General features: G+C 45.8%; 1 protein-coding gene across 1 annotated transcript in view; it reads left to right on the forward strand.

Annotated features, from left to right (window-relative positions):
- Positions 1-26149, forward strand: part of PTGS1 (prostaglandin-endoperoxide synthase 1) — an 82510-nt gene that overhangs the window by 17924 nt on the left and 38437 nt on the right. Inside the window, exons 3-5 of the mRNA XM_069748545.1 lie at positions 21502-21618; positions 24584-24724; positions 25433-25576. Coding sequence (XP_069604646.1) covers positions 21502-21618; positions 24584-24724; positions 25433-25576 — 402 coding nt within the window. The remainder of the gene's footprint in view (positions 1-21501; positions 21619-24583; positions 24725-25432; positions 25577-26149) is intronic.

Consider the following 26149-nt stretch of genomic DNA (forward strand, 5'->3'; position numbering starts at 1 on the left):
GCACCGGAGAATCCAGACCGCGTGCAATGAGGATTACAGGTCTGGACAAGACCCTACACAGCGGCATGTAAAGTTGGGGCACCCCTAGTCAAAATTAGTTATTGTAAATGGTTAAGTGAGTTGAAATTGTCTCTAAAAGGCTTAAAGTTACTTGTATTTTAGGAAAAAAAGTACACTGCAAACTGGAAAATGGCCTATGCAAAAGCTTAAACACACTGCAATGTTAGTACCTAGTAGCATCCCCCCACTTTACAAATCTCAGCTTGTAAACACTTTTTCTAGTCGGACAAGAGTCTTTTAATTCTTGATTGAGGGATTTTCATCTGCTCTGTGAGATTTCTGGGTCATCTAGCCACAGATTTTCAATGATCAGATCAGGGGACTGCGAGGGACATTGTAAAATCTTCATCTTGCGCCTTTTGAGGTCATCTATTGTGGATTTTGATATGTTACGGACTCCTTATAGCGATGTGTGAACGTGCTTGGATAAGGTGTTAACCGAGAATGCTGTTGTGCAGTGTCTTCACCGTGCTCAAAAAATGTTAGAATCCCCACGGCTGCGTGTCTCGCCACTGTTGGGCAATCCCTGCATGCATTACAGCTGTCAAACAGCCATGAGACATTATTTTGAGCATGCTCAAATGACTCCTTATCTGAGCATGTTTGCTCCTCTCTAATCATAACCCATGGAAGCCATCCTCTTTTCATCTTCAGCTTTTTTACAGATGATGTTATGATTGCATCAAGAATTTGTTGAAATTTCATTGAATCCATTCTTCCCTCTCCCCGTGAAATGTTCCCTGTGCCATTGGATGAAACACAACCCCAAAGCATGATTGATCCACCCCCATGCTTAATGGTTGGCGAGATGTTCTTTTCCTGAAATTCTGTGCCTTTTTTTTTTTCTCCACACATACCTTTTATCATTGTGGAAAGGAAGTTCTATTTTAACCACATTAGTCCACAGGGCTTGTTTCCAAAATGTATCCGGCTTGTTTAGATGTTCGTTTGCATACTTCTGACACTGAATTTTATGGTGAGGAAGGAGAGGTTTTCTTCTGATGACTCTTCCATGAAGGCCATATTTGTGCAGGTGTCTCTGAACAGTAGAACAATGTACCACAACTCTAGAGTCTGATAAATCTTTTCTAAAGGTCTTTTACAATCAAGCGGAGGTTCTTATTTGCCTAGCATTTTCAAGTCGCCATCTTCTAGCCTTCTCCTGCTTTGTGGGCCTCCACCATTTTCATTTTCAGAGTGCTAGGCAGCTGCTTAAGGCCCCTTCACATTTAGCGACGCTGCAGCGATACCGACAACGATCCGGATCGCTGCAGCGTCGCTGTTTGGTCGCTGGAGAGCTGTCACACAGACCGCTCTCCAGCGACCAACGATGCCGGTAACCAGGGTAAACATCGGGTAACTAAGCGCAGGGCCGCGCTTAGTAACCCGATGTTTACCCTGGTTACCATGCTAAAAGTAAAAAAAAACAAACACTACATACTTACCTACAGCCGTCTGTCCTCCAGCGCTGCGCTCTGCTTCTCTGCTCTCCTGTTGTACTGTCTGGGAGCCGGAAAGCAGAGCGGTGACGTCACCGCTCTGCTTTCCGGCTCACAGCCAGTACAGGAGGAGTGCAGAGCACAGCGCTGGAGGACAGGCAGCGGTAGGTAAGTATGTAGTGTTTGTTTTTTTTTTTACTTTTAGCATGGTAACCAGGGTAAACATCGGGTTACTAAGCGCGGCCCTGCGCTTAGTTACCCGATGTTTACCCTGGTTACCAGTGAAGACATCGCTGGATCGGTGTCACACACGCCGATCCAGCGATGTCTCCAGGGAGTCCAGCGACGAAATAAAGTTCTGGACTTTATTCAGCGACCAACGATCTCCCAGCAGGGGCCTGATCGTTGGTCGCTGTCACACATAACGATTTCATTAACGATATCGTTGCTACGTCACAAATAGCAACGATATCGTTAACAATATCGTTATGTGTGAAGGTACCTTTAGAAGAACCCATGGCTGCTTTTTTTTTTTTTTTTTTTAGCAGAAGGTGTAATCTTAAGGCCTTTGGAGATCAATAATCTTCAAGTTGGTTAACTGTTGACAATAACAGTAACTCTGGCCAAGGGTGCACAAACATTTACATGCCATTATGTTGTAATTCCACAGCACCAAATAACATGGTGTGTGATTTGTGTTTTCCTGTCCAGTATGGCACTAATTTGTTACTGCAGTTATTACATGGTCTGTTATAAATATTCAGCAGACACTTTCACACTGTAAGGCAAAACTCTTGAGTCTGCTCAAAGGACAGAAAAAGCAACACGTACTGAGCATCGGAAAAGCTAATGTCCATGGAAGTTTTGGGATGTTCATCGTTTGCGTGACTGGGAACCAGCTTGAAGTGTAAAAGGGAAAGTCTGTACTGTTCTGATTTGAGTTGGGGACTGGGACACCTGTTTCGGGTAGGATGGGGGATTAAACACCTCAATCGGGCATCTCTGCGATGTTGTGTGGGCCAACTCTCTATTAAATTTGGTGTTTAAGATACCGCTCCTTTACTCGGACTCCCATGACAGCACGAAGAGAGAGGGGATCCGCCCATTAGGAACAGGAAACCTACAGATACAAAAGGGCGGTACCTCTCCCTTGCCTCAGTTGGTTTCCTGTTCCTGAGGGGACGGGTGCCTACAGACAGAAGGCCCAGGCCGGCCGGCCGATTACGGTAGCGGGGGGGGTCTCCTACCTCGGCCGGTGCGGAGATCCCTGGAGACGCCACGGTGGTCCTTGCTGGACTTCACGGCAGTGGCGTTCGCAGCAGGGAGCGGAGTCCGGAGGATTTCCTGCCTCCATCAGCGTCAGCGCAGGTAAGTATTCCCATTGGTGGTGCAGCGGTATGGTGAGGGCTGCGGGTGCCGGGCTCAGGCGTGTGTGTGAGCTCCCGGAGCGCTGCGCTCCATTCCCCGGCGTCCTGCACAGCTCTCAGCGCGTGCTGGAGCATTTCCGGGTGCAGTGACGTGGGGGGGCGGAGTTAGCGGCCGCTTCCGGGTCGCCGGACGTCTGCGCATGCGCAGTCGTTCCAATATGGCGGCGCCCATCGCGTCTGTGTGCCGGTTTTTGATCGCAAGATCTCCTGCCCTCTGCTGTATCCTGGGCCAATAGGGACAGCGCTGGCCCATCTGCTGACCGGATCCAAGGGGTATTTATGCAGGTGGAGATGTCAGATCCCTGCTTTTGGTCGCATTTCGTCATGGAGAGTGGTGGTGAGCAGCAGCAGCTGCCAGACGAGGTACGTCAGAAGCCCAAACAGAAGGATAGAGGCGACCAGCCCAGTCGTAAGAGCTCTTCCGAATAAGGATCCAGAGCTTCGACTAAAGAGACCCCTCGGATTCCGGTATTGTACTTTGGCGCACGGGTAAGTGATCTACGTGAAAGTTCACTCTGTGACGCGGGCCCCTTTATACTTTATCATTCCAGGGGAAGAAGAGTACGGGGAAGTCTAAACATAAGGAATGTGCCCTCTGTGGAGTCCCTCTACCTGACTCTTGTTCAAAAAAATTATGTGCCCCCTGTATACAGCAGACGGTGAGGTCTACAGGAGCGGGTTGGTGGTAGTGACTTTAGGTCAGATATTAGTTATCTCCTATATTGTCCTCCCCTAGGTAGCAGAAGAGTCCGTAACTCCGGCAAATCTGAGGGAAATGATCCGGCTGGAAGTAAGGGAATCACTACGGTCCCTATCCCAAGCGGAAGGCTCAAAGCATAGGACTCTCTTGGACTCTAATTCTTCAGAGGAAGAAAGAGAGGAGAATTCCTATCTCTCCAGTCCTCTCTCCTCTTCATCAGATGAGGAGTCAGGACGATTCTGTCTACCCTTGGATAGAATCGACAAAGTCGTCAAATCAGTCAGAGGCACCATGGGTATAGAGGAACCTAAATCACAGCCCTCGAAACAGGAGATGATGTTTAGCGGACTTGATCGTAAAAAACATAGATCTTTCCCGGTAAACGAAAAGATTCAGGACTTAATCCTTAGAGAATGGAAGAAACCAGAAAAAAAGGGGGCCTTACCACCAGCGTTAAAACGCAGGTATCCCTTTGACGATCCGGTTGTGGATACATGGGATAAAGCTCCTAAACTGGACGCGGCTGTTGCAAAGGCGTCAAAAAAGGCCTCATTACCCTTTGAGGATATGGGAAACCTCAAGGATCCTCTGGACAGAAAGGCAGATATATTCCTTAAAGGTACCTGGGAGATGGCGGCTGGATCTCTCAGACCAGCCGTAGCGGCAACATGTACGGCCAGATCTTTAATGGTCTGGCTAGATCAGTTAGAGTCTCAGCTTAAGGACGGTGCATCCAGGGATACTATTCTGAAGGCTCTACCGACCATCCAGAATGCTGCAGCCTTCCTATCGGACGCATCGGTGGACTCTGTCAGAATGGCGGCCAGAGCGGCAGGACTATCCAACGCGGCTCGCAGGGCCTTGTGGCTGAAATGCTGGTCAGGTGACATTCAGTCTAGAACCAAGCTCTGCGCCATTCCGTGCGAAGGACAATATCTCTTCGGTTCAACTCTGGACGAGTTGTTGGAAAAAGCAGGGGATGACAAAAAGAAATTCCCCAGTCTATATTCATCTTACCGCCGGCCCTTCAATCGAAGGAGATTTGGTCGCGGGTCCTCTCCCACTAGAGAAAGTTTCAGATGGGAAGACAGACGCGGTAGAGGTACGGGCTATATGTTTCGCCGTTCCTCAAAGGATCAGAAAAAACCGGACCAATGACTAGCGATCCCTGTGGGGGGTAGACTGTCAGCATTCTCTTCAGCTTGGCTTGACATTACAAACAGTAAATGGGTCAGAGGCATCATTACTGAAGGTCTAAAACTGGACTTCAATCACTGGCCTCGTGAAAAATTTAAATTAACCCCTTTGCGTTCCTCCCCCCTTGAGCAAGCAGCCCTGGAAGCAGAGGTTATCAACTTATGTTCCAAGAACGTGCTGATTGAAATTCCGGAATCAGAAAGAGGAAGGGGATTTTATTCTCCTCTTTTTCTGATTAAGAAACCAGACGGATCTTTTAGAACGATCATTAATCTCAGATGTCTTAATGAGTTCCTGGTCAATGAATCATTTAAAATGGAAACAATCAATTCAGCAATAAAAATGTTGTTTAATCACTGTTTCATGGTAGTGGTAGATCTAAAAGATGCATACTATCATGTTCCAATACATGAACACTTCCAGAGATTCCTGAGGGTAGCTGTGTCAATGGGGGGCCAGATTCGCCATTTCCAGTTCAGAGCTCTTCCCTTCGGCTTATCAGCAGCTCCTAGGGTGTTTACAAAGTTAGTGGCCGAAGTCATGGCACACTTACGAGAGTCTGACATCCTAATTATTCCCTACTTGGATGACTTTCTTATAGTAGGGAGCTCTGAAGACCATTGCCGTTCTCAGCTAGAGACAGCCACATCCGAACTTGAGCATCTGGGGTGGATCGTAAATTACGAAAAATCTCGTTTACAGCCCCAGAAAATACAAAGATTTTTGGGACTATTGTTAAACTCAGAATCCCAACAGTGTTGTCTTCCACCCGACAAGTTGTTACATATCCAACAACAGGTGTCTAGGGCAATTGATAAGCCATCCATGACCCTTAGACAGGGTATGTCACTATTGGGTTCTTTAACCTCTTGCATTCCCGCTGTCCGTTGGGCCCAGTTCCACACCAGACCATTACAATCCGAGGTGCTGGTTAATGATAGAATCTTACAGGGGTCCCTGCAGGATCAGATTACCTTAGGTCCAAAAGCACTCGCTTCTCTTAGGTGGTGGCTAGACAGTAAAAACTTATCGGCGGGAGTTCCCTGGGTGTCACAGGTAACACGTGTGGTAACTACAGACGCTAGCCCTACGGGTTGGGGAGCACACATGGATGACATGATGGTTCAGGGTCTATGGTCCCCTCCCCTAACATCAGCCTCCTCCAACCAGAAAGAGTTAATGGCAGTAGAGCTTTCAGTGAAAAAATTCCTCATATATCTACAGGGTCATCATGTCAAGATCCTATCGGACAACCAGGTGGCGGTCGCATACATAAATCATCAGGGTGGAACTCATTCCGAGTCACTGATGAGAGTGGCGGATCGTCTGTTCCAGACAGCAGAAATTCACTTCTTATCCCTAACTGCTCTACACATAAGAGGAAAAGAAAACATCAAAGCGGACTTTCTAAGCCGCAACACCTTCAGACAAGGGGAATGGTCCCTAAACAATTACGTGTTCGATCAGATCGTCCACAAATGGGGACATCCAGAAGTAGACTTATTTGCTACCAGGGACAACCGGAAGACAACAAAATTTTGTTCCCTAAATCCCAGAGAAAATCCTCTGTCGGTAGACGCTTTTCTGATCAGATGGGATTTTCAACTGGCATATGCATTTCCTCCACTAGGCCTGATACCCTTAGTAGTCAGGAAGATAAGAGAAGATCGAGCCAGAGTTATATTGATTGCCCCATTCTGGCCCAGAAGGGCCTGGTTCACTTGGCTCAGGATCATGTCAGTGGAGGACCCCTGGGTACTTCCGGACATTCCAGATCTGCTCTACCAGGGGCCGATCAGCCATCCTCAAGTAAAGAATCTCCATTTAACGGCATGGATTTTGAAAGGGCGTTACTAAAAAGCAAAGGGTTCTCCCCGAGTCTAATTGAGACCCTTATGAAAAGTAGAAAGCAAATAACCACAACAATCTACGCTAGGACCTGGCGGAAATTTCTGGCCTCTTCTGATTTTAATTTAGAAGAGGGATTACCTATTAAACAAATCTTAGAATTTCTGCAAAAAGGCCTAGAGCTAGATCTATCCACTAGTACTCTAAGAGTACAGGTCTCGACCCTAGGGGCTCTATTTTCATGTAACATCGCCAATAATTATTGGATCTCAAGGTTCATTAAAGCTTCTATTAGATCTAGACCCATACATAAAGATAGATCTATGCCTTGGGATCTCAACCTAGTCCTGTCAGCATTGACTAGAGAGCCGTTTGAACCATTACATTCAGCTTCAATTAAGGCCCTATCTCTTAAGACAGCCTTTCTTGTGGCAATTACATCTGCTCGTAGAGTTGGAGACATACAAGCGCTCTCCAGGGTATCCCCTTATACAGAGTTTCTACCAGACAGAGTAATCCTCAGACCGGACCCAGCCTATTTACCGAAAGTGTCATCACGGTTTCACAGGACACAGGAGATAGTTTTACCATCCTTCCTTCCCAATCCCTCCAACCCTAAAGAAGAACTACTCCATACATTAGATGTTAGGAGATGCCTGCTAGAATACATCTCTATTACTGACACTTGGAAGAAAGATAATGCGTTGTTTTTATCTTTCCAAAACCCTAGAAAGGGACTTAGGGTATCAAAGTACACACTAGCAAAGTGGATTAGGGAGGCTATCTCTTTGGCTTACACTGCAGGTGGGGGTCCGGCTCCGCAGAATCTGAGGGCGCATTCCACCAGGGCCATGGCTACATCCTGGGCGGAAAAGTCTGGAGTATCAATCGACCAGATATGTAAGGCGGCCACATGGTCATCCCCGTCCACCTTCTTTAAGCACTATAGGTTGGATTTGGGGGCTTCCTCTGATCTCACATTCGGGTTAAGGGTGCTACAGGCCATAGTCCCTCCCTAAGGAAGCTTACATCTCTGTAATTCTCTCGTTGTGCTGTCATGGGAGTCCGAGTAAAGCATTAAGCTACTTACTGGTAGCGGCATTTCTCGGAGGCCCATGACAGCACCCTTAGTTCCCTCCCTATTCACGTGGGGGTTGCACTCCATATAAATGTAGATATTTCACAATATGATACCAGTCCCAATAGATGTCTGCTATTTTTGTATATAATCTGTATATAGTGTATATTTTTGTGTACCACTAACCGCGGTAGTCCTCTCAAGACTCTGAAATACAACTGAGGCAAGGGAGAGGTACCGCCCTTTTGTATCTGTAGGTTTCCTGTTCCTAATGGGCGGATCCCCTCTCTCGTCGTGCTCGTCGTGCTGTCATGGGCCTCCGAGAAATGCCGCTACCAGTAAGTAGCTTAATGCTTTTGCCTGAAGGTCATGTCCAAACTATTGGCTGTGGCAGATCTGGTGAGTGGTGGTTACTCCAAAATTGTCTTACAATACCTGATTATTTTGTATACTTGGCTGTTTATTATAACCCACCCACCATATGTTTAGTTCATGGGTTAAAGGGTAGTAATTATTTCTATATACTGTTGGTCTACCTTCCAATCACCGTAGTTTTGCAAAGTCTCTTCAGTCTTGCCAAACGGCACATTTTCTCAATAACTCACTTTAATTTTGGGAAAGTTTTCCAATGCTCGCTCCTGTACTTTGTGTTCATCCCTACATTTCCTAAACTGTTGTGAAATTAATAAACTGAATTATCTAAATTAGTCATCCAGACTGGGGCTTGTGTTTCCTCTGATCATAGGATTAGCAACAAATTTTGAAATGAAAATGCCAAATCTCATCTGGTAAAGATCACCACAGTAAGTCAGATGTATAATGCTATCTTGGGCAGAAATCCCAGTTTTCAGAAATTCTAAGCACATGCCAAAAATGTTTTGTCTTAATTGTTCATCTAGGAAAGAGAATAATCTTATTTATATAAAATGAAGTCTGTATTCCTTCTACTTAATTTAAGAGTTTTCATCAATTATATGTCTGCCCTTGTTTACATCTAATTTATTTATTTATTTTTTTTGCCTGCACCAGAATTTTTTTTTTTTTTTGGGTGGGGGGCACTGGTATAGGACAGCAAAGAACACGAGGGAATGAAAATCTGTCAAACTCCTCCATATTCTTGACTCTGAGGATAACTGCATCTGAGCACTTCTGTCCGGCTCGGGTAATAGCTGGCCAACGGCTGTGCCAGTTGTCGCACTCCCACCGATCCGATATTGATGGCCTATCTGTAGGATAGATCGACATTAAAGTAGTGGCCAACCAATTTTGAGGGTGAATTCTCCAGTGTTAAATTCTATGTCCCCATTTACCAAGTATTTTGCACCAGAATTCTGGTGTAAAAGGTTTTGAAAAGTTGCAATATTTAGGCAGAAGTCAGTGGTGCTGCTAAATTTTGTGACTTGGTGTATTTCACACCAGTTTTGGCAAAATAAGTGGGACCAGCTGTGGTGTACAATATTCCAGAAACCTTGTGCAGCCACCGCCACTTGTCAAATGCTCCAGATTCATGGAGAGGCCTGCACCACTTTATGAACCACTTCAGCACGACCCCCTCTAGACTGGCATGACCTATGCCAGTCTTGATGAACCAGGCCCAATGTGTTCGTCAAAAAGTGTCTCTACCAAAACTGATATGGGGCTATGGCTAACATGGACCTTTAATTGGTCAAAACCTTCTGGAGGTGTCCTGATTAGTGATGAGCAAGTATACTCGTTGCTCGGGTTTTCCTGAGCATGCTCGGGTGATCTTCAAGTATTTGTTAGTGTTCGGAGATTTAGTTTTCATTGCCTCAGCTGCATGATTTACGGCTGCTAGACAGGCTGAATACATGTGAGGAATGTCTGTTAGGGAATTCCCATATGATTTCAGGCTGTCCAACAGCCGTAAATCAGCCTGAAAACATATGGGAATTCCCTAACAGACATTCCTCGCATGTATTCAGCCTGTCTAGCAGCCGTAAATCATGCAACTGCGGCAATGAAAACTAAATCCCCGAACACTAACAAATACTTGGAGACCACCCAAGCATGCTCGGGATAACCCGAGCAATAAGTACAGTATACTCGCTCATCACTGTAAATTGTACATCAATGCCCAATTCTTCTGTCTGAAGGAAAGCTGCCGCCAAAAGCATCTGGCAGTGGCTTGCTCAGACTCCCTAGTGCAAATGCAGAAGAGCCTCATTAATCTCATCTGATGGCCAATACAATGCCTGAGGCAGAGATAATGGCTGTCACAAAGTGGAGATGGGTCTCTGACTTTCTGCTCCTCCTCTCCTGTCTGTAAAGCTGTAAGCCCGCCTCTTGCGCTCAATCAGATGGGGGACACATAGGACTGAACACTGACTTGACCAATGCAGCAGGGGAGAATTTCCGTACCTATAGTGCTGCCAGAATGTTAATGCAGACTGCCATTTAATATAATTTTTCTTAAAGTGATAATATGGCATTGCGATTCTGTGGAGTGTTACACGTCTCTTTAGAGTTGTGCAGTATTCTTTTTCAAAACATTTCAAACGAATCATCGAGAGCTCGTTGAGTAACTTCTTGGCAGTGGAAATTCTCATGAGTGGGTGACTCTAGTGATGTGTTTTTCTGACATCACGTTCATTTCCTGCTGCCGTCTCCTGCGATATTTAGTGAATTTTGAAATTCCAGGAACATGGCAGAAATCTATTTGTTCTGAGCAGGTTAAATAAGAGTCGCTATAAATTTGCTCTATAAAAGGGCTGAATCGCTTACCAATCTTGTCCATATTATTAGGATTCTGGAAGAACCTGAGTGGACCCTCCTGGGCAGGGCCGTATTTGCAACTAGGCACTTGAGGGCACGTGCCTAGTGCGGGGACAATGCGGGGGGGCGGCACCTGAGCAAGGTTTTTTTTTTTTTTTAAAGTCCTGGGTCACCGACCGACCGCCTGCCTGCCTCCCACCCTCCTTGAAGACAATACTCACCCTGCTCCAGCGATGCCTGGTCTCAGCGTCTGTAGTGCGTCCTGAGTGAGCAGTCACGTGGTACCGCTCATTAAGGTAATGAATATGCACATATTCATTACCTTAATGAGCGGTACCACATGACCGCTCACTCAGGAAGAAGGTGCTACGTCGGGAGTCGGGACAGAACCAGAGGGATGTCGGCGCGGCCGCGCGGTGTGGGACAGGTGAGTATGAGGGACAGGGGGGGGAGAAAGAGGACGGGGAGCAGAGCCATGGGAGAAGGAGCGAGGGGGTAGAGAGATGAGCCATGCATACAGGGGGGGCGGAATTATGAGCCATGCATACGGGGGGGGGGATATGGGCCATGCATACAGGGGAGGGGGGGAATTTTGAGCCATGCGTACAGTAGGGGAACGGTGGTGGAATATGAGCCATGCACATAGGAGGGGGTGGTGGTGGAATATGAGCCATGCATACGGGGGGGGGGGGAATTATGAGCCATGCATACAAGGAGGGGGGATTATGAGCCATGCATACAGGAGGGGGGATATGAGTGATCATACAGGAGGGGGGAATATGAGCCATGCATACAGGGGGAGGGGAATATGAGCCATGCATATGGGATGGGAGGGAGAGGAGCCACGCATACAAGATGGGAGGGGGGCATTATACAGTATTGAGCATCATGTGGGGTCATTATTATACAGTATGGAGCATCATGTGGGGTCATTATACAGTATGGAGCATCATGTGTGGCCATTATACAGTATAGAGCATCATGTGTGGCCATTATACAGTATGGAGCATCATGTGTGGTCATTATACAGTATGGAGCACTGTGTGGCCATATTTATTTTTGTTTATAATTGTATATGAAACAGTGTGATCAGCAGTGCTAAATGGGTGTGGTTGGGACGTCGATATGGGTGTGACTAGTTGTGAAATGGGTGTGGTCAGAGGCGTGGCCTAAAATTTGCCACGGCGCACCTAGTGCGCCGCAAACTTTAGACCTCTTTCCCTTCTTCAAAAGTTGGGAGGTATGGTACCACATTTGCCAGATCACGGCAAGTGCCACAAATCCCATGGGGAATGAATGAGGCCAAACGCAGTGTTGCCGCAAGTGTTCTGTTACATGGCAGATGCAGAAAAACTGCCCAATCTGCTGCAAAAGGCGACTTTCACATCAGTGATTCTAGTCAGTCTATGCCAATAGTGTCATATTCACCAATGGGGGAGGCAGCACTAAAAGTGCCTAGGGCAGCAGAAACTCTAAATATGACCCTGCCTCTGGGTCATGGCTCTAGAGCCCCCGAGGGCGAGCGGACCAGATGGAACAACCCCCTATACAGGGAGCGTTAGGAGCAGGCCCAAGGTGGATGGAGCTACAACTGCTAGAGCCAAAAGGGCGGCTACAAGGAGGAGAGGAAAAGAGACAGAGGACCAAAGGTATTGGAGACAAGACTTGAAGCCTGACTGGTACGGTTGTGGCACAGCAGTGACACAGGGCGAGAGCGGCAGTAGCCCAAGGCAGGCACAGTAGTGACACGAGGCAAGTACGGCAGAGACTCTGGGCTGGCACGGCAGAGACACAAGACAGGCACAGCGGAGACTCTGGGCTGGCACGAGAGACACAGGACTGGAACGGCAGGGACACAAGGCAGGCACGGCTTAGACTCCGGGCAGGCACGACACAGGACAGGAACGGCTGGGACACAGGGCAGACACACAGAGACTCTGAGCAGGCACGGCAGAGACACATGACTGGAATGGCTGGGCACAGGGCTGGAACAGAAGAGAAGGAGGGGCCTGGGGATAATGCAAAGAAATGGCCTAAGAAGCACAGGCGTCTTACCTAGGAAGACGCCGGGAAGATATACTCTATGGGCACCACCATATTGGGGAGGAGCCACCAGGTCGCGACCTCCCAGGAAACCCAGCAGTGGAGGAGGTGTGACCGCATGCGTGAGGATACGACGCGCCAAGACCCGGAAAAGACAGAGGAGGAGCGGTGAGGGACCGAGCCGGGAGCGCGCTGAGGGATGAGAGAAGGCAGGTAAATATCCGAGGATGTAACACGTACTGTATGTTAGGAGGCTTTTCGGCTACACATGGACGCTCCAATGTCCACCTGCCTTCTCTGATCTAGCTGGTGGATTGGATCAATAAAATCTTTAACTGGATCTTGAGAAGCCTTTCTAGAGGGGTTGTCCAGTCAGTGGACAGCGAGAAGAACTAATGGAATAGGCACTGTCAAAGCAATCTGGTCTTGATAAAGGATTGGTTTTGGATGAATTTGTCACTTTTCAGAAAATCCTCACACGTCCCTAAGATGATCACTTGATCCCTGTACACAATTATTAAAAACTGCTACTTCTGTGATCCATGAGACTCTACACATGTCCTAGTATCTGTCATTAAAGCCTATAGAGATCCATTTAAGAAGGCTACAACCTGAAGAACCTACTCTGTACTTTAGTTTTCCATAAAAATGCAGAAGTGCTGCTGATGTTTCTATCACCCACTCCTGGTTTTGGATTGCAAATGTTGAGCATGTGAACGTGACCTAGATGTCAGATGTGGGTCCCACCTCTCAGAACTTGCATTTAACTTTGAACTTGCGTCTCCTTCTTGCATGTTCAGAAAATTACTGGACAATCACGCAACTGAACTAACCCTACTAACCTCTTTACCAAGAAATGGGAACACCTCAGTACTGATCTTGGGGTAGAATAGGTCTACCTTGTCTAGGAGTGCTCATCCAGCTCCCATAGTTCTTGGCTGACTCTCATCCGTCTGACACCTCCTTAAAACAATCCTGGGGGGCACAGACCGTCATTAACAAACATTCATTTTTTTATTTTTTTTTATACTGGAAATGACAACTCTTGAACAAAATTACATCTGTTTTCCGCTTTGAAATCTCTTCTGACCGTGTCTTTCCAGACCATTCCCCAAAGATTCTCCTTTAGCTACAGGATAAACGCTGTTTCTTCAGCCAACACACTGGCTCTCATCACTGTCCTAAACTTCTGCCCCCTGCCTTCTTTCAATGGATACCTACTTCCTTCCTGTTCTGCTAGAAGAGTAGACCACCCCGACACTGTGGTCCCCCATACTAGTGCTGCAGATGGGTTCAAGTCCATATTGTGGATTTTAATAAAAATCTGCGAAAATTCCCCTTCCACCACAAGGTGCATAATGATTGAAATGTGACATCAAGGGCCCAAGTGTGACAGATCATTAATGATGCGGCATAATCCTTCCGAGAATATATTTTAATGTTATTGGAACTCGTACACACAAGGCTTTGCAATGGATTAGGTCTGAATTGTACATTTTGGTTAGGACTTTTCACTTTCCAGCTGCTTCAACAGCTGTAGAACGAGGAAATGTTACCACCCTGACAAATTGCTTCTCTCACAATCCACATTTCTACAGTGTCACATTACTGTGTGCGATGAATTACGATGTTGCACGTGATGTCTGTGTTTCTACAATAACAGGGCGTCCGCAGACAAGTGCGTCTTGTAATTACTGTGGGCCTGATCCTCCTCCCAGTACATAATCCACACTTCCTTGGGGATTGAGCTTTTTCACACTATGAATGAAACTGCAGATTTTCAGAACTCTCAATGGTCCAAAAGAGATGTTCTCATCACCAAAGGAAAGTCATTAAAAGTGGCCTTTTATATAGACTAAAAAAATGGCAAAAAAACCCATAATCCTTGACTTTCAAGCAGAACCTAAAGGTTTTTTTTTCTCTACAATGTGTATGGTGTTTTTTCTTTTTTTTTTTTTTTTTTTTGTTATTGCATTTTTAACCAGTTGAGAAACTACTCCAGTTGGAAACTGGTAGAAACACAATAGGCTGTCAATTACTGTGTTTTTTATTTATTTATTTTTCTATGCTGTTTCTATTTTACTGTGTACACTGGTACATAGTCAGAGTATCTAATCTCACTATGGTTAGTGTGACAACACAGCACTTAATCTTAATTATACCAGATATCTATTTTCAGTAGCCCAGGACACATAGTCAATGTTCAGACAATTGCATGTGTGTTTTGTGTTTTTTTTTTTTTTTTTTTTTGGTTTTTTTTCTTCAGGGCAACAAGAGCCATATACTTGTCATGAGACTTAATTAACTATTGAAATTGATGACTGGCTGCTATTTACCTCTTATATATGTTCCTACAGTTTATTGTATTGTTGTTTTTAAAGGTCATGGGCATTGAACAACCAGTCTTTGCTAATCGGTTGATTTACCCGTTGTTCCAGGCCATGTAGCTTGTTAAACTGCTAAACAGAAGGCCAAACTATGCAGATTGATTTTAAATACTCAATAAGTTAAACTCCTTGCACTCCCTACATCCCATGACCTTTGGATGATGACCTGAGCCACAAATATGGGTATAAAAGATGTTGATCCTTCGGGTGGGGGGGGGGGGGGTCTCTCTACAGGATGGCTGGCAGGGCACTGTGGCTCCATCAAGAGGGACACATTTTTTTTTTAATTAGACATTCTAAAGGATGCCAGCTTCAGGACCACAGTCCTAGCTGGAAGAATACAGATCTTCTCCAATAACTCACTGAACCCATGGATACATTTGGGGAAGCCAGGTTGTGACCCTTCAGTCACCTGGCCATGTGCCTCAGTGGACTGTTGTCTTCCTAAGCTTGTTTTTACCTCCTCTGGCAGGATGCCACAGGTGGGGATAGTCAGCCCTGGAAGTCACGGTAGATCTAATCCTGGCAAGTCAGTAGAAGAGTGACACTTCTGAATTTGCATCATTTTGGGTATTTTGCTCGGACTGTGTGCTATGTTAGACACAGGGTGCGGGTAAAACAGTGTGGCAACACTTTACGCCACCAGACACTGAGTGAGTATTATTCTGCCCACAGGAAAAGGAAAGCAGGCGTTCAATGGGATGAGCTTTGGTCCAGGCCATCTCGGGTCAGCGGAGGAGAGCATCCACTGATTGTCTCTGCAGTTAGCAATTGCAACACTATTGAGATCTATGAAAGTCAGGATGCCCATGCCTATCTCTACTGTGGATAATATTGCTATGTGAAATGTTACTCTGCAAGTTCCAGGTCTCTGGGGAAAGGGTGGTACTCCAACACTTCTGGAGATGGGATTTCTGCTCATTACAGCAATTTGTATTGCAGTGGGATCCACTGTAATACATGTGCAAATATTTGTGCTGTCTATCAGAACCACTGTATCTAGGTGAATCTCATTTTAGTAGTGGACTATGGAGAAGAGTGTGCTGTTGGTGTCGTGTGGTTTTTTTTTTTTTTTTTTTTTTTTTTTTCTGATACAAACTCCATTATTTTCTTGTGTTGTTGTTGTTATACATTTTTATAGCACCATTTCATGGCGCTTTAAACATGAAAGGGGCAAATATAGACATGAGCAAAACAAGGCACACGCAAGTATAGAAGGAGAGATGACCCTCCCCGCGAGGGCTCAGTCTACAAGGGATGGGTGAGGATACAGTAGGAGAGGGTAGAGCTGGTCGTGCGGTGGTTCAGCAGACAAAGGATCACTGCAGATTGTAGGCTTATCAGAAGAGGTGGGTCTTCAGGTTCTCTTTGAAGGTTTCCATGGTAGGTGAGAGTCTGTGTTGGGGTAGAGTTCCAGAGTATGGGGGAAGCAAAGGAGAAGTCTGGTATGTGGTTGTGAGAAGAAGAGATAAGAAGTATATCTTGAGAGGATCGAAGGTTTCGTGTGGGTAAGTACCGGGAGACCATGTCACAGATGTATGGAGGAGACAGGTTGTGGATGGCTTTGTATGTCATAGTTAGGGAATTGAACTGGGGCCTCTGGACAATAGAAATCCAGTGAACAGCTTGGCATAGAGGAGAGGCAGGGGAAAAATGGGAAGACAGGTGGATTAGTCGGTCAGCAGAGTGTAGGATGGATTGGAGTGGTGATGGAGGGGAGGCCAGAGAGTAGGAGGTTGCAGTAGTCAAGGCGGGAGATAAGGGCATGCACTAGTGTTTTTGTGGTTTCATTTGTCAAGGCATGCACGGATCCGGGAGATATTTTTGAGTTTGAGCCGGCAGGAGGAGGCCAGGGCTTGGATATGTGGCTTGAAAGGGAGGGCAGAGTCAAGGATCACCCCAAGGCACAGGGCGTGGGGGACTGGGGAAAGTGAGCAGCCATTGACATTGGATAGGTCTCGTGGACGGGTAGAGTGAGATGGGGGGGGGGGGGGGGGGAAAGATGATGAATTCTGTTTGTTTCCCATGTTCAGTTTTAGAAAGCGAGCAGAAAAAGCTGAAATAGCAGACAAACATTGTGGGATTTTGGTCAGTAAGGAGGTGAGGTGGGTAGATCTCCGTATCATCAACATAGAGATGATAATGTAAACCATGGGAGTTGTTCCAGGCTGAAGGTGTAGATGGAGAAGAGCAGGGGCCCTAGGACTGAGCCTTGGGGAACACCGACAGACAGGGGGCTAGGTGAGGAAGTGGTGTGAGAGAGGGAGACACTGAATGTTCGGTCTATTAGATATGACAAGATCCAGGATAGGGCCAAGTCTGTGATGCCAAGAGTTGAGAGAATCTGTAGCAGCAAGGAATGGTCGACAGTGTTGAAGGCAGAGGACAGGTCCAGGAGAAGGAGAACAGAGTAGTGTCACTTTCTATTGGCGGTTAGGTCATTGGTGACTTTTTAGTTAGGGCAGTTTCAGTTGAGTGATGCGGTCGGAAGCCAGATTGTAACCGGTCAAAGAGGTAGCAGGAGGAAAGGTAGGAGGACAGTTCAAGATGGTAATGCTGTTCTGGTTTTTTTGAGGCATAAGGGAGAAGGGATATCGGTCAATAGCTGGACACAGAGGATGGGTCGAGGGAGGGCTTTTTCAGGATGTTTGTTTGTTTTAAGGATGAGGGGAAGACTCCATTTGTAAATGAGGTTGAAGAGGTGTGTTGGGGATGGGATGAAGACTGTGGCGAGGTTAGGGATTAGATGGGACAGGAGCGGGTAAAGCGTGCAAGTGGTGAGATATGATCTTGACAGGAGGGTGGAGATCTGATCATCTGTCATGGTAGAGAAGCTGGTTTTAGAGGAACAGGGCTGAGCAGCTAAGAGGGGCATTTGGGGCTGCGGGACAAAGCTTTCTCTCATCGTATCAATCTTCTGCTTAAGAAAAGAGGCAAAGTCTTCAGCAGAAATGAGAGGGAGGAGGTGCTGGGGGACAGAGTAGAGAATTGAACGTGTTGAAAAACTGTTTAGGGGTGTGAGACGGGGAGGTTATAAGAGGTGAGAAGTAAGTTTGTTTTGTGGAAGTGAGCATGGACTTGAAGCTGGTGAGGGACTGTATGCAATAAAGTGTTCGGCAGAGCGGGATCTCTTCCATCTCCCCTCAGCGACCCTGGAAGCCTGTCTCAGTTCTTTGGTCAGCCAGGGCTGCCTGTTAACTGTACAAGTTTAGCCATGTGTGAGGGGGGCGGCCAAATCAAGTGCTGCTGTTATTGTGGTGTTGTATAAAGTGGCAGCAGCATCTGTGTCATGTAAGGAAGCTATGTCTGTAAGAGGGAAAAGGGACTCAGAGTGATTGTAAATTGAGGTGTTTGAGATTTCTGCGAGGTTGAGTGAGTTTGTGGATTGGGAGTTGCGCACTAGGAGAGAAGAGGGAAGAGAATGTCAGTAGGTTGTGGTCAGACAAGGAGGGGTGAGATTAGTAAGGGAATAGAGACAGGTGAAGATGAGGTCCAGCATGTGGCCATCTTTGTGAGTGGCCGCGGAGGATCACTGAGTGAGGCCAAAGGAAGCAGTGAGCAATAAAAGTTTAGAGGCAGCTGGGGTGGAAGTGTCAATGGGGATGTTGAAGTCACCCATAATGATTAGTGGGGATGTCATCAGAGCAGAAATGAAGCAGCCACGTGGTGAAGTGGTCGAGGAAAGGTGGAGATGGCTAGTTCGGGGGGCGAAGATGACAGCCAGCTGTAGGTTGGAGGGGGAGTACAGTGCCTTGCGAAAGTAGTAGGCCCCCTGGAACTTTTCAACCTTTTCCCACGTATCATGCTTCAAACCTAAAGATACCAAATGTAAATTTTTGATGAAGAATCAACAAGTGGAACACAATTGTGAAGTTGAACGAAATTTATCGGTTATTTTCAGTTTTTGAATTTCCACAAAAATTTAAAAGTGGGGCGTGCAATATTATTCGGCCCCTTTACTTTCAGTGCAGCAAACTCACTCCAGAAGTTCATTGTGGATCTCTGAATGATCCAATGTTGTCCTAAATGCCTAATGATCTCCGTATAAATTCTCCTGCTCTGTGATAGTTGCCGAGTTCTGTTTGAAGCACAGAGCATCATGAAGACCAAGGAACACAACAGGCAGGTCCGTGATACTGTTGTGAAGAGGTTTAAAGCTGGATTTGGATACAAAATGATTTCCTAAACTTTAAACATCCCAAGGAGCACTGTGCAAGCCATCATATTGAAATGTGGAAGAAGATGCTCTGGTCAGATGAAACCAAAATCAAACTTTTTGGCAACAATGCCATACGATATGTTTGGCGTAAAGGCAACACAGCTCATCACCCTGAACACACCATCCCCACTATCAAACATGGTGGTGGCATCATCATGTTTGGGCCTGCTTATCTTCAGCAGGCACCGGGAAGATGGTTAAAATTGATGGGAAGATGGATGGAGCCAAATACAGGACCATTCTTGAAGAAAACCTGTTGGAGTCTGCAAAAGACCGAAGACTGGGACTGAGATTTGTCCTCCACCAAGACAATGATCCCAAGCATAAAGAAAAATCTACAATGGAATGGTTCACAAACATATCCAGGTGTTAGAATGGCCAAGTCAAAGTCCAGACCTCAATCCAATCGAGAATCTGTGGAAAGAGCTGAAAACTGCTGTTCACAAACGATCTCCATCAAACCTCACGGAGCTCGAGCGGTTTGCCAAGGAAGAATGGGCAAGAATTTCAGTCTCTCGATGCACAAAACTGATACATACCCCAAGTGACTTGCAGCTTTAAGCGCAGCAAAAGGTGGTACAACAAAGTATTAAGTTAAAGGGGCCGAATAATATTGCACGCCCCACTTTTCAGTTTTTGAATTTCCACAAAAATGTTAAATAACCAATAAATTTAATTCAACTTCACAATTGTGTTCCACTTGTTGTTGTTTCTTCACCAAAAATTTACATTTGGTATCTTTGTTTGAAGCATGATATGTGGGGAAAAGGTTGAAAAGTGCCAGGGGGCCGAACACTTTCGCAAGGCACTGTAGATGCGGATGGAGTGCACCTCAAACGAGGGAAGAGTAGCAGACTGGTAGCGGAATTGGATTAAAGGAGCAGGTGTCGGACAGGAGCAAGCCATCTCCTCCACCACGCTTGTTGCTGGGGTGAGTGGTGTGAGAGACTTGGAATCCGCCATAGGAAAGTGCAGCTGCAGAGGCTGAGTCAGAGGGGGTGAGCCAGGTTTCAGTGATGCCAAGGAAGGAGAGTTTGTTGGTGATAAATGGGTAATGGATATACGACAGTTTTTTTTTTTGCAGACAGAGCGTGCGTCCCATAGAGCTCCAGGTAAAAGGAGTGGGGGCTGGATGAATGGGTATGAGGTTATCGTCATTGTGAAAACATGTAGAAGATCGTGGCAGGGGGTAAGAAATGAGTGGGGACGTGTTGAGGAGGGCCAGGATTTGGGGATACTTTGCCAGCAATGAGGAGTAGCAGATAGTAGGAATTCTAACTACTGTAAATAATGGGGTACTTTTTAAAAACCCTTTTTGATCAAAAAGTGTTAAAGCCAGCCCACCAGTCAAGCTCTGCCCCACCTACACTGAGGATGTCTGACACAAGGTGAGGATGTTTAGACTAGGAGGTAGAACTGTCCCAACTGGGTATACCTTGTTGTGTTGGAAAATCTCTTTTATGCTTTTTGTTTGTGATTTTAAAAAAACATAATTAAGTTTGCCAAGTCCCCTGTTTTTTTTTTTTTTTTTTTATCTCCACCTTTTTACTTACTGCAGGGTATTTATTCACTTTTGTATGTATCTTGGATTGTCTGTTAAATGGCCACAGTGCAAACACGCTCTTCTACGTTACATGACTACTTTAGCTTTATTAACTTATAATTTCTGACATCAGCTTTGTATTAATGCAAGAAATTGCTTTGTATTTCATTATAAGTGATTAAGTATCCAACTTTTTTGACGATCCTTGCTTACTGGTCTAAAGATGTTCGGTGGTCTTCAGCTGATCGCTTGTTTGCTCAACATCCAACTGTTGAATTTATCGAAGTGGAGAGGTTAATAAGCTGCTGTCTGCTTTTTGCCCATGGAAGCAATGGATATTGCATGTTAAAATACATGTTTCCCAATGCAAGATGTGGGGGAGAGAGTAGGGACACCTATACATGCATAATGGGAAAATCATCTGACCTTAAGACATACTTGATAACTATCTCTGGTTCTTGGAGTTGTACCATTAGGCCTCCAGGAAGAGTTGTCAAAACTCCCAGGTACTGCCGTAACCTTCTGGAAAGTGGTGCTTGACCACTAGATGTGTTTTTTTTTTTTTTTTTTTTTTTTTTTCCTTTTGGGGCATGGAAGGGCAAAGCCTGATAACCTCTGGAAAAGTTAGTTGTCAAATATCCCTTGAGGCCTTGCCTATGGTTCAGGTGTCAACGCACCTATACATATCTATATGTATTTCATGGGGGAGAATACACTGGCCTTATATTTGCACGGCTGGTAAAGTTGTCCTGTACTTTGACATGACGCCATAAACCTTCTTAGCCTATAACCAGTTGTATTTGTGTCCTATCCTTTCTAAATTTTAGTGAACCCATGCTGCTACTTCCCATGCCAGCACCGAGGCGTGTGCGTGACGTATGCCCTGGACCAATATGAATGTGACTGCACTCGCACTGGATATTATGGGAGAAACTGCACAATCCGTAAGTTATGAACCAAAAGTCTTTATCATAGCTAACACTTGTTTCCTGTGAAGGAACAGAAGCTGCTGAGAAATGCTGCATTTTTGGATATCGCAGAGTTTAAACAAACTCCAGAACGCGGGTATATAAAGCGTTGTTTCCTTTCCAGCTAGAACAATGAGGCCCTGCTGGATCTCGCAATAACATGGTTTTGTGAGGTGGTCAGAGTGATAGTCATAGTGACGGGCTGCTGTTGCGGCACACCCTGGCACCCCGCAAAGAAATTAAAAAGTTCCAACTGCTGTGTGATGTGTTTACAGTGCAATTCACTCACACGTAGGTTAGAATCCTCAGGGTGCAGGGTCTCGTTTCCAGACATCACACAGTGATTGACAGTCCAAGTTCTTTTTTAACAAAATAACTTTACTTAACACATTCAGTCTAGTGACAGGCATTTAACAGTGATACTCAACGATCCTATTTCCTTTCCTCTGTGCTGTCCCTTGCTCTCCTCTCATTCTTCATTCCCGTACAGTATCCTCCCGTTGCGCAGCAGCCCATTTTTCCCTGTGAGGGCAAAATCAAAGATGGCGCTCTCCAACCTTTTCCAGACTGTAGGTCTCGGACATTTTGGGATTTTACGCTGAACCTAGTTTCTATACCTTCCTTGCTGTACTTTTCTCTTCATGTCCAAATAACTTCCAGCCCCCCAGAACTCTGGACCACTGGACTTCTCTTGCACTATTTACCTCAGCAGCCTCACTTCACCTCATGCCACACTAGACTGACTGAAAACAGGGAGTGTCTCAACTGCCACGACTCTGGCCCCGCCCGGTGTCTCAACTGCCATGACTCTGGTTAAAACCAGTTCTTATCCTCATTTTACCTTATCTTCTAATCTACAGTGCCCCCCCACTGTACTAAACCATATATTACCCATTACTATTGCTAAACCTTAAGGTACTATCACACTCAGCAACTTTCCAACGATCACGACCAGCGATACGACCTTGCCGTGATCGTTGGAAAGTCCTTGTGTGGTCGCTGGAGAGCTGTCACATAGACAGCTCTCCAGCGTCCAACGATGCCGAAGTCCCCGGGTAACCAGGGTAAACATCGGGTTACTAAGCGCAGGGCCGCGCTTAGTAACCCGATGTTTACCCTGGTTACCATTGTAAATGTAAAAAAAAAAAAAACACTACATACTCACATTCCGGTGTCTGTCACGTCCCTCACCGTCAGCTTCCCGCACTGACTGTGAGCGCCGGCCGGCCGTAAAGCAGAGCACAGCGGTGACATCACCACTGTGCTTTACGGCCGGCACTCGGTCAGTGCAGGGAAGCTGACGGCGAGGGACATGACAGACACCGGAATGTGAGTATGTAGTGGTTTTTTTTTTTTTTTTTTTTACATTTACAATGGTAACCAGGGTAAATATCTGGTTACTAAGCGCGGCCCTGCGCTTAGTAACCCGATATTTACCCTGGTTACCAGTGAACACATCGCTGGATCGGCATCACACACGCCTATCCAGCGATGTCAGCGGGTGATCCAGCGACGAAATAAAGTTCTCGCCTTCTAGCTCCGACCAGCGATGTCACAGCAGGATCCAGATCGCTGCTGCGTGTCAAACACAACGATATCGCTATCCAGGACGCTGCAACTTCACGGATCGCTATCGTTCTAAAGTTGCTCAGTGTGAAGGTACCTTTACTCTAACACGGTATCTTCCTATCTCTAACCCTAGCCCATAGAGATATATAACTTGCACAGTACACCAACATCATTGCATTGTTTAACATATTAATACACAATAAAACAGTACCACATAACCCGCGATTTTACACATAAAACATACCCGCTTTATTAGGACGGAAAGTGAAGAGATGCAGGCATAACTTAGCCCCCAAACACATTCCTTACAGCAGTGTTCCCCAAGTCCGGTCCTCAAGAGCCACCAACAGGTCATGTTTTCAGTATTTCCTTAGTATTGCACAGGTGATAATTGCATCACCTGCACAGGCAATAATTCCATCACCTGTACAATACTAAGGAAATCCTGAAAACATGACCTGTTGGTGGCTCTTGAGGACCGGACTTGGGGAACACTGCCTTACAGTTTCACACCGCAACCATCAAACACCTTCCTGAGGAGTCTGAAAACTTGATTTTGAGTCTGTTTAACTTTCTGACTTATTCTGAATAAACTTTTTCAAATCTTGTAAAGATGCAGTATAATATCTTAAGTGATGGGTTAAATATTGAATATCGGAGTTCCTCAGACGCGGTAGATGAGAAATGTAATTTTCACACGTTAATGTGCCCAGATGGCCAATATATTGGCCTTAAGTAGTGTGCACTGGGGGTGGCAAGGTTGTATGAGGGGGGAGAATATAAGTGAGTAACTCATGTCTCATGAGTCTCATATTTTATTATTATTATTATTATTATTATTATTATTATATTTTTTTATTTTTTTATTTTTTTTTTCAGTACTAAACTTGTTTCCACCAGACCCCATGTATCCAGACCTCTGGCTGGCATGGTAACCCATCCCATCAGGGACTCATAAGTGCATGGAATGATAGGCCCCCAGTACACAGCAGCATTTAACAGGTTAACAATCGCAGGCGGCGCTCCGCTCCACCCACGAGTGCCATGTCACAGCCAGGAAATGCCTTTAACAATCACCTGCCAGGAATAGGGCTACATACCCTACCCCCGCTCTCTATATACAATTTTTAGGTTTTCTTCTAAACTAGTACTTGCAGTGGTTAATGTGAGGTTTTATTAGCTCCACTAGTACCCTTATGCCTTCACTAGAGAAGCTTCTCCACAGTGAACCCCACTGGTGACTACTCCCATGTGGGGGGGGGGGATCACCCCAATCTGTCACCCTTGTATCTGCCCCACACCTGAATGTACCTGTATGCCGGTGTCTGTCCTGTATTTTGGTGGCAGTAACACCATTTTGTTTGGTTTGCAGCTGAATTATTGACAAGAATCCGAGATATTGTGCGTCCAAGTCCGTCCTTCTACCACTACATCCTCACCCGGTATAAATGGTTTTGGAATATTATAAATAACACTTTTATCCGAGATACGATTGTGAGACTTGTTCTAACAGGTAAGGGCTCCTTCGTCGTCATGGGCAGATGCTCGTGGAAATACATAGAATATATTTTAATACACCTTATATTCCCTCTGTCATAGATGCTGGATATCTATCATTCCTACATTATGCCCTTTTTTTAACTTCTTTAATGGCTAAAGACATTACATTGCAATCCACAAGTAATGTAGTGAAGGGACTCTGTTTGAACAGCCGTTTCGTGCTGACGATGTCCCACCACTCATGGCGGGGCCCGTCTGCTTCCACCTTCCCACCTGCTTGGCTTTCTTCCCGTCCTCAGTCTGTCAGCTCTGGATTGATAAGGCCCGAGAAGGGTGAAGATAGATGGGGAGGTATATTTGGGGTCGCCATGGTGCAGCGGGCGTCTGTACTTGGATTGACCAGTCATTCTCTGCGGTCAGTTCTTGGAAGCGTTCACCATGATGTGATCATTAGGCCTATTTCCTAAAACCTTTTGTAGAGGCTAATGGGGCGACAGAGCCCCTCAACTTCTATTTTAAACTGTTCAAATGCGGCATCTTCTTTTCCTCAAGGCATTTAAGGCGTGAAACCTGACGATTTACATCTCTCCAACCAGTACGGTTTCATACTAGGATTCTGTTGTGTTTGCAGATGACTCAGGCTCAAGCCTGCTCCATAATGATTTTTCCATATTCCAGCTCTTAAAATAAAAAAATTATTTATAAATATATTTTTTTTCAGTTCGATCCAACTTGATCCCAAGTCCCCCGACGTATAATTCAGCGTATGGCTACATCAGCTGGGAAGCCTATGCCAACGTCAGCTATTTCACAAGGGTGCTCCCTCCTGTGCCGGACGGCTGCCCTACTCCGATGGGCACCAAAGGTAAGATGCTCAAAAGCCATTCTGCGATGCGCTCCATATATATCCACTGGGTTCATTCCAAATGGTCCTCTCCCGCTTTGCATTTTATTTTATTTTTTTGTATTTTCTTGGGGCATTTTTATACTGTCACCTTTAAGATTAGCTAACGTACCTCGCGTCGCGACTCGCGGCCATTTTTATATCTAACTTTCACAAAGAAGTGAGGTGTGCGTGCCTGTACGAACATGGCTGCTCCCATTGTCACTAAGGCGGCACGACCGTTGAAACGCGTTTGATTTTAATGCACTTTAAGCCTGTGACTGTCACTGGTATGAATCACCAGTTTTTGTGTCTTTGGATATAAAGATGGATTTTGGATTTGTGCTTTTAATGAAAATAGAATAAAAGATATTTTTTATGGACCTCCCCCACACTGGACTTCTGCTTCACCTTCGTACTACTTGCAGCACTGCGTGATCAGCGCGCTGGGACTGAGAGGAGGTGAGCTGATCTTTGTTGCTTTTTCTTTTCCATTATGTACAGTGGGTACAGAAAATATTCAGACCCCTTTACATCTGTCACTGTTTCATTGCA

This window comes from Ranitomeya imitator, chromosome 2, assembly GCF_032444005.1.
Source record: "Ranitomeya imitator isolate aRanImi1 chromosome 2, aRanImi1.pri, whole genome shotgun sequence".
In the NCBI taxonomy this organism is placed as follows: Eukaryota; Metazoa; Chordata; class Amphibia; order Anura; family Dendrobatidae; genus Ranitomeya; species Ranitomeya imitator.